Raw genomic sequence first — 13377 nt, forward strand, 5'->3', positions numbered from 1 at the left:
CTGGGCCTCCTATTCCTCAGGCTCTTCTCCATTTTTGTTCCTGCAGTTCTTTCAGACAGGAACAATTCTGGGTCAGAGTTTTTGACTATGGGGTGGCAACCCCATCCCTCCACTTGATACCCTGTCTTTCTACTCGAGGTGGTCTCTACAAGTTCCCTCTCCCCACTGAGGGCATTTCATATAAGGTCCCTCCCTTTGAGTCTGAGTCTGTCACCTCCCAGGTCTCTTGTACATTCTAGAAGATCCACCCACGCCCTACCTTCCAAGGTTGCCTATTTCGATTCTTTCTGCTGGCTCTCAGAGCTTCAGTACTGTTCCCCCCAACTCCAGTACCTGATCATGTTCCCCTCTTCCCATCCCTGTCGCTTTTCCCACCCAAGCCCCTCCCTCCCTCCCTTCTTTCCTCCCTTCCTTCCTCCCTCCCTCTCTCCCTCCTGTGATTGCTTTCTTCTCCCTCCCAAGTGGGATTGAGGCATGCTCACTTGGGCCCTTTGGCCTCATTAGCTTTCTTGAGTTCTGTGGATTGTATCCTGGGAATTCTGTACTTTTTTGCCTAATATCCACTTATTAGTGAGTATATATCATACATATACTTTTGGGTCTGAGTTACCTCACTCAGGATGATATTTTCTAGTTTCATCCATTTGCCTGCAAAACTCACAATGTCCTCATTCTTAATAGCTAAGTAGTATTCCATTGTGTAAATGAACCACATTTTCTGTATCCATTCTTCTGTTGTGGGACATCTGGGTTGTTTCCAGCTTCTGGCTATCACAAATAAGACTGCCATGAACGTAGTGGAATACATGCCCCTGTGGCATGGTGGGGCATCTTTTGGGTATATGCCCAAGAGTAGTATAGCTGGATCTTCAGATAGAACACCATAAAAAAAGGAACTTAAAATAATTCCACTTAAAGTAGCATCAAAAAATAAAAGGCAGCCTCAGTTGAGGAATTGCCTAGATTGGTCAACAAACTGTAGGAAGGTGATCACTGGCTGATCTGGGAAGACCCAACCTACTGTGGACAGCACCGTCCTCTGGGCAGCTGGTTCTAGGCTGTATAAGTGAAGAATGCTAGCTGAGCATAAGCAACCTAGAAAGTAAGCAGCATCCATGTGTTGATTCTCCTCTACTCTTGATGTGGAAATGATATGACTAGCTGCCTAAGTTCCTGCTTCATCTTCTCCTCAGTGATAGATGATAATCTGGAACTCTGGAACGGAAAGATAATTTCCTCTACTAAGAGTCAGGGTGTTTTATCACAGCAGCAGAAATCAAACAAGAACAAAATTCAGTTCTCACTAGAATACCAACTAATTGCTTTGTAAAACTTGACATATTAGTACTAAAATTTATATGGAAACTCACCAAACATTGAATAGCAAAAAGTAAAATAAAACTTGAAAAACCAAATTCAGGACTTTATATCTCATTCAAATTTTGTTGTAAACTAACAGTTTATTTGGACAGTTTGGAACTATTTTATCATTGGGATATATGACAGACAGGTGGATAAAATTGAAAGTATAGAATTGCTGAGTGTGCATGATTGTCACATGCCTTTAATACCAGCACTCAAGAGGCAGAGATGGGCATATTCCTTGAGTTCGAGACCAGACTGGTCTACAGAGCATATTTCAGGACAGCCAGGGCCACACAGAAAAAACCCTGTCCTCAAAAGAAAACAAACAAGCATAATAAACCTGCATGTCGATGGTCACAAAACTATTCAGTAAGAGATTAGTCTTTTAACAAATATGCTGAGACAACTGGACAGACTACATGCAGAATAATAAAACTTGACCCTTATCACCTAACACCAAATAAAAAAATTGTTTCAAAATCTAAATATAGGAGCCAAAATTATAAAGCTATATAAAGAAACATAAAAGGAAAATAGATTATAGATATAACACCAAAACAAGAATAAGAACAAAAAATCAATAAATTAGATTTCATACAAGTTGAGAGCATTATACTTTCAAGGGAACAATTAAGATGGTGAAAATGCTTTCTAAATGGTTTCCCCTTTATTCCTCCAAATTCTGTACTTCCCTACCTTGGGAAATCCTTTCCTCCCCTCAGTCCATTACTAGCTACCTAATTTCTGAGGCTGTTTAGGTTGTGGCACACATATCAAATCTTGAAAGCTAACATCCACATATAAGAGAAAATACAGTATTTCAGGTCTGGGTTACCTCATCCATGATATTTTTTTTAAATATGTATATGAAATGATTCTGAATTGAGTTACCAAATAATAGGGGAAACAGTGCCCAACTAGACATCTCATGCCACCAAGTAAAACTTCCAGTGCCAGGAATGGATTACATCTTTTTGAGTTGTTGACCAAAGGAGTCCCACAGCTCTCCCTAAATACCAGAAACTGTTGCCAAGGTTATTGGCTGCTCTCCACAACCTGTGGCTGAAGACAATAATGTCAATGAACATAGAGAAGCTGAGCTGATGCCTAGCTAGGACTTTATCCCTACTGACTAGCATTCCTAGTCTTGGAAGGTACTCTTCATGCTATTAGAAGAGAAAGGTAATTATCAATATCACCCAGCTAGAAACCCTGCAACCTACAACCAACACCTGCCTGCAAGTGTTTATGGGAGTGACCATTCATTTTTTTATTGGATTTAAGGCCTACTCAATGAAATTGGACCTATACCTGAAACTACTAAAGTGGCCAAGAACCTGAGACTAGATAGCTCATGGGCCTAAGGGAAAACATAATTTATGACGGTTTTACTATAGGAACACAGCAATAAAATGACTCCTAAAGTTATACTGCTATCATCAGTGCCTCACTTTAAAAATCCACACAAACGATCCAGTTCATGGAACTTAAGCAGACTGCCAATAAACCTGAAAAGATGTTCAGCATCTTAGCCATCAAGGAAATGCAAATTGATGCTACACTGAGATACCACTTTACAGGAACTAAGATGACTAGGACCAAAACATCTGATCACAGCAAGTGTTGGTGAGGATGAGGAGAAACTGGAAGCCTGACCCTGGAGAGAATGTAAAGCTGGTGAGTCATTTTAGACAGTTTGACATATCCTTGGAAAGTCAGTTAGCATTTGAGTCAGCGTTTTTACCTCTATGTACACCCAGAAGAAATAAAAATGTGTCCAAATAAAAAATCACAAATGTCAATAGCAGTGCTATTCATAGTAGCCAAAATATGAACGCAATCCAGATGTTCATCAAGAGATGAATGAATGAATAAATAAATGTGGTATACCTACATAATGAAATACCAATTAGCCATAAAAAGGAATGAAGTATTAAAAACATGCTTCAGGCTGGATGAACCTTGCAAACATGTTGTGAAAGGTAAGAGCTAATACCCACAAACTATCCTCTGACCTCTTCACTCACCCTGGAGGATGTGTGTGCCAACATATACACAAATAAGTAACCAATGTATAAAATATTACATAGCTTCCCTCAAAGGTTATGCATTCTATTCCCTTTCCCCAGATGTAATGGGTGGTCTGTTCTATATTACATATCTTGTTCTATATGAAAAAAATTGATGATGAACCTTTATGGAGTTCTGTTAAAAGTTAATGGGAGAAGCCAGGAAACAAGTACTAACTCTCTGTAGTCTATATCCCCCTCTTTAAGAAGGGGCTTTACATACTCATGGTTTACATTAAAAGCCTGTGGCTGTGCCCTTTTAACAGTCTCTGGAGTCAACTGCATTCATACAGGCAAGTGCTCAGGGTCTGCTTTTATCTTTTAGATGCCCGCCTATATTTTCCCAGATTTTGGAATACCTAGGTAGCTTGCAGTTTCAGGCTGCAACTGTAGTAGATTCAATAAATTTGGAATTTATTCAGTTTATTTTTTATTATAAGGATGAGAATAATATTCTCTTTATTCTACACATCTCTTAGCTGAAATTGAAAGTATAACTATACTTTTCGAAGTGTCAGACTCATGTAATTACTGAAAAACTATTCCAGATTGAATGATGATAAGCATACAGTATAAGGTCCACTGTGGTGGCACATACCTATAATCATAACATCAAGTGGTAGGATGGAAAGGTCCGTAAGTTCAAAGTCAGTCTGAAACACAGAGTGAGACCATTTTAAGATTTTAAATTACAAATGAAAACACATAATTAGTGCAATGTGCAATTCTAAAGTGGCTCCTTTTGCTGCTTCTACAACTAAAAAAAAATCTCTGTTGAGACCTAAAGATTACACAGTAGTAACAAACTAAAATCAATCATCTTGATGGTAGTATTAATTGCAATAGATAGGGATTTCTTTATTAGAAGTGTACAAGTATTTGGAAAGAATTTAGTACTCTGCTAAATATTTTAGGGAAATAATTATGGCATATTTTCCACATATATCCAATTGTTTCCAAATAAGTTAGAAAACAACATACCTAGGAATAAATCTGACAAAGGACATAAAAGTCATATATAACCATAAAGCATTAACAGTGCATATTTTCAAAGATTTAAGGAAATAGAGAGTATTTTTCAGAAGGGACTAACTGAGCCCGGAAAGACCCACCTAAGGTGGATAGTGCCATGGCATGAGCTCGTGAACAGGATAAAACAAAGAAGGGGCATGCTGAGCACCAGGAGCTCTCTGGTCCCTGGTCCTCAGTGATGTGACGTGAGCTGCTCTGCTGTGCCTGCCCCACCATGATGAATGAGCCCACTGAGACCACATACACAAGGAAATCCTTTGAAGTTTCTCATGGCTGTTGGATCACAGAGACTAAAAAGTAACCAATATGGAGGGAGAGTGTGTATTCATAGTTTGGAAGGCTCATTCTCTTAAAGTCATCAGTTATTCCCAAAGTAATCTATAGAGTCAGTTTAATCCCCCCCAAAAAATTCATCTAAGAGTATTTACCTTTTCCAGAGAGAGAACAACCATAAATATGTTTATAAGATTAAGAAATTACCACACACAAATTCAAAACTCACATAGTTGGGATTGAACATAAGACGCCTTCTCTAACTAAACAGAGAAGGGGGAGATGCCAGAAGCCAGGACCCTCGCCCTTACCCTTACCCCCTACCTTTCCCCACCTGCATAATGTCCTCTGAAGCTTGGCAGCTGCAAGATCCTGCTTAGCAACTGCAGATAGACTCAAAGCAGAGTACCATGTCTTCTTAAGAACTGCAGGTAGATCATAATTCAAGGCAGTGTACCATATAGACCATGACATGTTTCAAGGCACAGGCCAAGAAGATTTTGTACTTTTCCACCACCTGGACCCTCTTACCCCCTCCCCTTGTAAAACATGCTATAAAAAAGCATTTCATGTTCAAAAAAAAAAAAGAAAATAAAAAAAAATATATTATAAAAAAAAAAAAAAAAAACAAAAAAAAAAAAAAAAAAAAGAAATTACCACACAAAAGGCTGAAGACAAAGGAAGCAGAAAGTAAAAAGTGGAATGAGCAATTTACTTAGAAACGGGATTGAAAATGGCATGAAGGACTAGAGAGATAGGAACTGTACTGTAGAGCTTATTAATGTAAAATAACTGGTACTGAATTAGTGATTTACAACAGTATATACATCCAGTCATGAGTTGTGTTACAGTGTGATAATGTTATTACTTGCCATGAACCCTTGGTAAAAATATAGCCGTAAATAAAACATTAAATTTTATGCCAGGTAATATCAATTAGTAATTTGAAAGCATATACTAATAATTTATTTGTAGTCATACTTAAACAGTGTTCCCTTCTTTTTTCCAGACTGGACTCCTTTTGTTCCTGAGCCAGTATATGTCCCAACAGGCCTGGAAATAGAACCTGTTTACCCAAACTCCAAGGAAGATACCGTGGTTTATTTAGCTGAAGATGGTGGGCATACACTCTTAAACATTGCTGTAAAGTATGACTGGTGCCTGGTTGGCTGTCTTAGGCTCGTTTTGTTATCTATGGAGGTCATTTCCAGATAACTAGGAAGTTCCTGTTGCCTTAAAAAGTATGGATACTTATTAATTCAAATGTTTAGTGCTATTTAAGTTATTGAAGACACCTTTAAAATAGGCTGTTCATTAAAAATAGAGTTAAATATAGAATGAATTATGTTTTGTATGTTTTTCAAATATAAATCTAGTAATGTTATCTGCAAAATTATTATTCTCTCTGCAGTTCACCTGTGTAAAAATCATTCAAATGATTTTCCATTAATTTTATCCTTGTCTGGTGATTTTTTTATGTTATCATCTTTGAAAGAAAAGAATATAGTCCAAATTGCCAATAAGATCCAAGATTATATTCCAGGAAAGAACTTTTAACTATAAGGTCAGCATTGGCACTCTGAGAACTGTACAAATGGAAAAGTCTTATCTGCCTTTATGATAGTGCTAAAACCCAACAGAAGTCTGGGCCAGGGTCCCAACCTGTCTCTGAAACAGTGACATCAGGTGGTATGGGACCTTTATGAGTATTTCATCATTAGAGCTTGGTGTCTTACTGTTTCTGTATATTAAAATAGCTTCCAGGGGCATGCATATTGAGAAGGCAAGCATGCCAAGGAAAATTTACAGTGACTGTTTCTATACAGTGACAATCCCAGAAATCACATATTTACACATATCCAAATACTTAAGTGACTAAGTACTAATAAATTTTTAAACTTTTCCAATTATTTACATGGCAAACTTGTCTTAGAGCTTTCACACATAATTAAAATAAGGTCTTAAAAAAAACCAAACCATTAAATGATTTAAGTTATTAGCAAGGGTCCTGACAGCTTACATGAAGTAATGTTAGAGAGCTTAAGGAGAGTGAATGAGTTTACAACAGAAACAGAGCTGAGGGAGACACATACTGAAGCAATAGGGGGCTGCCAACAGAACAGTGACCTATCCCCTAGGTAAGACATTGGGGTGGTTTCTAGACCCTAGAACCTTTAATGAATGAAATAGCAGCTCCCAAGTAACTTTCAATAGAGAAGCACATAACCACCTGTGTTACAGGTGGGAGGAGATAACTGAATGTCACTCTACTCCTACCTACCCAGGTTCAACCAGAGCTAAGTCAGAGGTTCAAGGACCCTCCCAGGCAGCCCATAAAAACCAGGCTCCCCAAAAACAGATAATGGAGATAGAGTGGGAACAGAGTAGATGATGGCCTGTGAGAGAAATTCTGTATATTGCTGTTAAAATCACTTAATCTTATTTTACCATCAACTTTGACAGTTGTAAAAATCTGCCTTTAAATTGTTTGAAAAGAAAGCAACAGAAATGAGAGTTGAAGATGACAGCCCCTACCATACTTGAGTTTCACCAGCATATAAAAGATTTGAAAATACTTACATTTCTTTATATTTACTATTTGTTATTTATATTTCTCTTATATTCCCTAATGATAAAAATAGAATAGAAAAATGTTTCAGTATGTAATATACATTAAATACCAATGAAAACTAAAGGTTCATAGAAAGTTGCAACTCTAGGACAGGCTATGGGAGACTGTGACATTGTGTGATATGATTAATGGGGGATCTGTATTAAATCAAGGCCAATTGTCTAAACAGTAAAATAGACTACAATTACAAATTTTAAAATTATCTTTGAAGATAATGCATCTTCCACTAAACACTAGTGTGAAAATATAGAGCTCTAGAAAGTGCCTATTGCTCTGCTTCCTGGTGAATTCCCACATGATCCCAGAGCAAGTATTGTTGTGATTTCTGTCAGTGTTCTTAAGCTTTCTGGAGATAAACTCATATAGCAAGCACGCCTTTGTATCTGACTTCTCTGGCTCAAATTGTGTTCTTCAAATTCACCATTGTACCTGATGCTTTTATACTGCCAATTAGCCTCACCCCTGTATGACTACATAACATGTCGTCTGTGAGATTACTTGAATTTCTTACTGTCACTGATTTGGTCTTCTCTCCCCAGCTTACAAAGAGCCCTGTTTTGTGTATTCCCGAGTTGGAGGTAACCGAACATCCTTGAAACAACCTGCGGATAACTGTGACAATACGTTGGTGTTTGAAGCAAGGTTTGAGAGTGGTAATCTACAGAAGGTAGTCAAAGTGTAGGTTTTAATTATTTTTATTAGAGGAAGTAGGTCATTAGCTACTTACTGCTTTCTGAATTAGGTACATTAAAGCTTTTAGTATCAATTACTTAACTATAATTCTCAAAGTATAAATGCTAATTATGGATGTTAAAGATTTACATTTATTTAAGCCATTCCTAGGCCCAGTATTTATAACCCTATGTATATGGCCATTTATAAAAACTTATTTGGCAAGGAAAAGTGACAGCCAGAAAATATTAGTATGTAAATAAATATTACAGTGAAAAGTATTTTCCCTTCATTGTCTTCAGTGACAAAGTTTGGAGTACAGGTGGTTATCAGAATCTTTTTTAACTGGGAGTTCAAATTTTGCCATCTATGTGATTGTAATACTTTGCATTTACTTTCAGACATATCTTGGAAATAGTTATTTTATACCCATTGAACTAGAATTATTAGAATGTGCTTAAAGGTAAAAACAAAAATCAAACATTGATTTTTTTCCTCAGTTCCAATAACGCTTTAGCCATTTATTTTCTAGGAAATAGTTGCATCAAAACCTACAAAGTGTTGTTGAATGTCTGTGTTTATGAATGAATGCTAAGGCTACATAAATAAATTATGATCAATTTATTATGAAATAAAACTTTCAAAACTTATGATATGTGGTTGTTTGCTGTCAGATTCTAAGTATACAGTTTCCTCCAAAAAAAAAAAAGCTTCTATGACTATAGAATAAAATAGATAAAAAATAAGATTATTTTTCTAATGTATCTTAAACTGAAATGCCATTCTTATATTCTTATGTGCTTTTTTTTCCCTTCCTTTTTTGTGTATTAGTGCAGATTATGAATACGAGTTGACTGTGCGCCCAGACCTCTTCACAAATAAGCACACTCAGTGGTACTATTTCCAGGTCACTAATACCCAAGCAGAAATAGTCTACAGATTCACTATTGTCAACTTTACCAAGCCTGCTAGTCTTTACAATCGGGGTATGAGGCCACTGTTCTATTCTGAAAAAGAGGCCAAAACCCATAACATTGGCTGGCAGAGAATAGGAGACCAAATCAAGTATTATAAAAATAACCTTGGGCAAGATGGGCGCCATTTTTTTTCTCTTACATGGACATTTCAGTTTCCACACAGCAAGGATACTTGCTACTTTGCTCACTGCTATCCATACACTTACTCCAACCTTCAAGAATACCTTTCTGGCATCAACAGTGACCCAGTAAGATCAAAGTTTTGTAAAATACGTGTCTTGTGTCACACACTTGCTAGGAATATGGTGTATGTCTTGACAATAACTACTCCCTTGAAGACTAGTGACTCAAAGCGCAAGGCTGTGATTTTGACTGCAAGGGTGCATCCAGGAGAAACCAACAGCTCTTGGATCATGAAAGGCTTTCTAGATTATATTTTAGGAGACTCAAGTGATGCACGCTTGCTTCGGGACACTTTCGTCTTCAAGGTGGTACCCATGCTGAATCCAGATGGCGTGATTGTGGGAAATTATCGATGTTCCTTAGCTGGACGGGATTTAAACCGTAATTACACATCTCTCCTGAAGGAGTCTTTCCCTTCTGTTTGGTATACAAGGAACATGATCAATAGGTAAAATAATCTTCAAATTTCATCTCTGCTTAATTAGTAAGTTTAGTAATAAGAACTTTGCTCACACGATCCCATTCATTTCTGTTACTCTAAATTCTTAAGATGCTTCATGAGCAGTTTTTGTTCCAACTCTGATCCTCCACCCTTCTACATTATAAACAAAACTCTTTCCCTTCAATGATGAAACAAACAGACTCCAGAACATTTCAGTGGCTCCATGAATCTGTGAAGTTTGCGTATCACAGATTCAATTTCTTACTAAAGCTTATAGTAGACTTGATGGTTACACTGTATATTTTTATCATTTATATATGAAAATTAACTACAGACCAAAGATTTCTTGCATTATGTCAATCATACAGTGCTGAATGAGTCCTTAGAATATTAGTTGGTATAGTTATTTAGATTTTCATGAATAATAGTCTCATTAGCTCCCAGAAAAAATAAATGAACACCTTTAGATTTTCTAAATATAGAATGGTAAGGTCAACTTAGTACTCAAGTATTTGTTGAAGCATAAAATTATTTGATAGACCCAGGTAATAATAATCAGGACTAGAAAGTCTATTGGAAACAGAACACCCATTCCATGGACCTGGACTTAAACATATCATATTGAAATTATTCTGTATCATTTGCTAACTGTACACCCTTGTGTAATTTAAAAACTAACTTAAGTCTCAGTTTTCTCATCTCCAGAGTGGGACTAGTATCTCAAAGATGAGAGGATTAAATAAGAAAAGTATTACACATAAATTACAAATAAAGATCAGAATATTAAAAGCTCTAAATGTATTCATATGATCTCACATGCAAAAGAAAGGTGTTAATAAAATTATACAGATATGAAAACCATTGTAAATTTTCAGTTATTTAGTTGTTATAACAACTTCTGTTATAGAGATTGCTGTCTTGTTACCCAATTTTATCCTCACAGTTATAAATGCAAGGTACTTGTTAAGAAATTGAGGAACCCCAGCTCCTCCCAGAAGCACACAAAGGGCAGAAGTTCCTGGGGTGGCTTTGATTGTCTTGGACAGTCTAGCCTCAGCATTCACTTTCACACACATTTTTTTATCTGCTTTGGAAAGTAAGAAGTGCAAATCCCCATAAAAACCTGAAATCCTGCTTTTATATGGCCTTTCTATGTGGATTCCAGGTGTCCTCATAGTTATTTGGGGAATGTTTAAATAGCAAAAGAGTAACCTGCGGTTTCTTTTATCCTGGGGATGTAAACAGTAAAAACAGCTGACTACATGTAATGTGGTATTCTGGATGTATTCTGGCATAGAATTAAGGACATTAGTGAAAAAAAAAAACTAGTGAAACTGAAATAAAATTGGGAGCTTAGTTCATGTTCAAAATGTGCCAAGATTGGTTTCTTTGTTTTCAAGAGCATATTAGAGTTATACAATGTGTTAACAGAAAGGAAACTGCAAAAGGAGAAGACAAGAACACTATTTTTCCAGCTGCAGTATCAATTTAGTTATTTTTAAAGGAGAGATAAGACAGAATGATTAATACATTATCTATATAGTCCACTTAATGATCTTTGACATTAAGAATTCCTGGTCTGATCATGATAGATTACAAGGCAATTCAACTTGGCTTGTCTGTATGGAAGCTAATTTAAATGTCTCAGTTCTCAGGTTGCCTTGTAGAAAGGTTAAGGAAGGAGCCAATTCAATAATTTCTGAAAGAATTCTAAGAAATAAAAATACCTTTAATAAAACTACTCAAAAACAGGCAAGAGAAACAAGAAGGCAGCCACATATCTGTAGGAAGGTGAGCAGATGTAAGCATACACAATATTAAGTATACTTAAAGCATGTTCACACAAGAGCAAGCACTTAGGATGATGCCTAATACAAAATATTCATAATACTTAATTACCTTTGGACAAAAAGAAAATCCAAGCTCTTAGTTTAATTAATGTAAGGGAATAAATATTAATATTTTTTAATTCAGAGGTAATGTTTCTTTTGGAATTAACTACATAGCTGTATAAATCTCTAATGATGCACTTGTCGAAAACTGAAAGATCACCAAACTTCTGAATATTATACTTAAAATTTATGGCATGCTTCATATTTAGGGATTGGACTCGATAGTAATGCTTTGTAAGCTGACTTTCTAAGAACTTGTGATAATGTGTTAATTCCTTTATGTTAAATGAATTTTATCAAATAAAATCAGTAAGTTAATGCACATCAAATTTTATTTTTAAATTTCATAACCATTGCTTTTAATAAAAATGTCTTTTGATTCATTATAAATATTTGTAATACCATTGTTAACATTTTAGTAGTTAACATTCTAGGTATAACAGGTAACAAATGCAATTTTGATTGTGAGATAGAAATGCCATATAAAGATGAAAATAGGACAAAAGTGACAAGATGCTCTTAACACTCTGCCATGCACCACTTCTGGTCTCTTCTCACAGTTCTCTTCATCAGTTTGAAAGGCTTGAGTTTTACTTTAAAATAAGTGAGTGCTAAGTCATACAGATAAATCATGACCTCTTAAGGAAAACATGATAATTTCTTTTCAATATTTATTAGAATTTTACTAGAAAAATTCAGTTTAAATTTTAGTACCATTTTTCTCAGAATGGTATCTCAGGGCTTAACTATTCATTGTTTCCAGCGCCAAGTTCTGAGACACTCAATTTTCAACAAATATTTAGGTGCTTGTGTGCATAGCACTGTTGTAGATGATTTCTAAGCATTCCCATCTTTAACAAGCTTAAATATCAAACTTATTAAAGCTTACTAGACAAGTGACACAGAAATGGTACAACTAAGATAACTGAGTTCCAGAACCGTCTCAGCTCTGCACTGAGCTGCTAGGTGGGCAGGGGTGGACTCCAAGCTTGTTCTGAAGGCTGAGAACATAAAACAATAGGGAAGGAAGACTATGGTCAAAAAGAGTGTATGTTAAGGGAATGGGCAAAGGAAGGGTGATCCGTGTTTGAGCACAACAGAAAACCACAGTGTGAAGCAGAAATGTCTGCTAGGAGTCTTGGGAGTGGGAGAAATGTGTCCGCATGGAAGATTAGAACAGAAATAGTAAAAGCTAGGGTCTATTTATTTATTTAGATATTATATTTGTAAATCTATAGTCCTACCTATAGGAGAAAATTCAGGAGTAAAATTTAGTGCTTTATTCCTTTTCATCTTCATAGGTTAATGGAGAAACGAGAGGTTATTTTATATTGCGATCTTCATGGCCATAGTAGGAAACAGAACATCTTCATGTATGGCTGTGATGGTAGCAGCAGATCTAAAACGAAAGGGTTATACTTACAGCAACGGATCTTTCCACTCATGCTGAGCAAAAACTGCCCAAATATAGTAAGTGCCTTTAAGAGTTTAACTTCCCTTTAGTAAATGTTCGTTGCTCACATAGGAAAGTCAAGTAAGCCATCTTAGTTGCTAACATGGTTTTTTATTTAGTTCTTTAGACTGATTTTTACAATTGGCCATGAAAAAAACCCCACTATTGGGAGCTGTTTAATGCCCAAATAATTTGAAAATATTTAAACAAACTAAAAAACAAAATAAACAAAAAACCAAAGCTTCCTCATCCTAAGACCAGCACTATTTTACCTTCTGAAGTTTCCTCTATTTGTCATTTGTATTATCAATTTCAAGACCTAACACTTTTAAAAGATCTTTTTAATGTGTAAGAGAGCAACAATACCAACCAACCACAGCTCCCAGG

The 13377-nt window shown here is 36.0% G+C and overlaps 1 protein-coding gene across 10 annotated transcripts in view; it reads left to right on the forward strand.

The window, feature by feature from the left end:
* Positions 1-13377, forward strand: part of Agbl3 (ATP/GTP binding protein like 3) — a 67591-nt gene that overhangs the window by 11102 nt on the left and 43112 nt on the right. For 8 of the 10 annotated variants that reach the window (XR_003711522.1, XR_003711521.1, XR_003711523.1 and 5 more), the window contains 4 exons: positions 5749-5856; positions 7911-8049; positions 8875-9651; positions 12839-13007. Coding sequence is in view for 7 of the 10 variants with exons in the window: in XM_028768358.1 (XP_028624191.1) it covers positions 5749-5856; positions 7911-8049; positions 8875-9651; positions 12839-13007 (1193 nt within the window). In the remaining 3 variants the exon portion in view is untranslated. Of the gene's footprint in view, positions 1-2945; positions 3043-5748; positions 5857-7910; positions 8050-8874; positions 9652-12838; positions 13008-13377 lie in introns of those variants that run through there. The other 2 variants (XM_028768355.1, XM_028768357.1) reach the window with 2 other exon arrangements.

This window comes from Grammomys surdaster, unplaced genomic scaffold (assembly GCF_004785775.1).
Source record: "Grammomys surdaster isolate TR1022 unplaced genomic scaffold, NIH_TR_1.0 186, whole genome shotgun sequence".
In the NCBI taxonomy this organism is placed as follows: Eukaryota; Metazoa; Chordata; class Mammalia; order Rodentia; family Muridae; genus Grammomys; species Grammomys surdaster.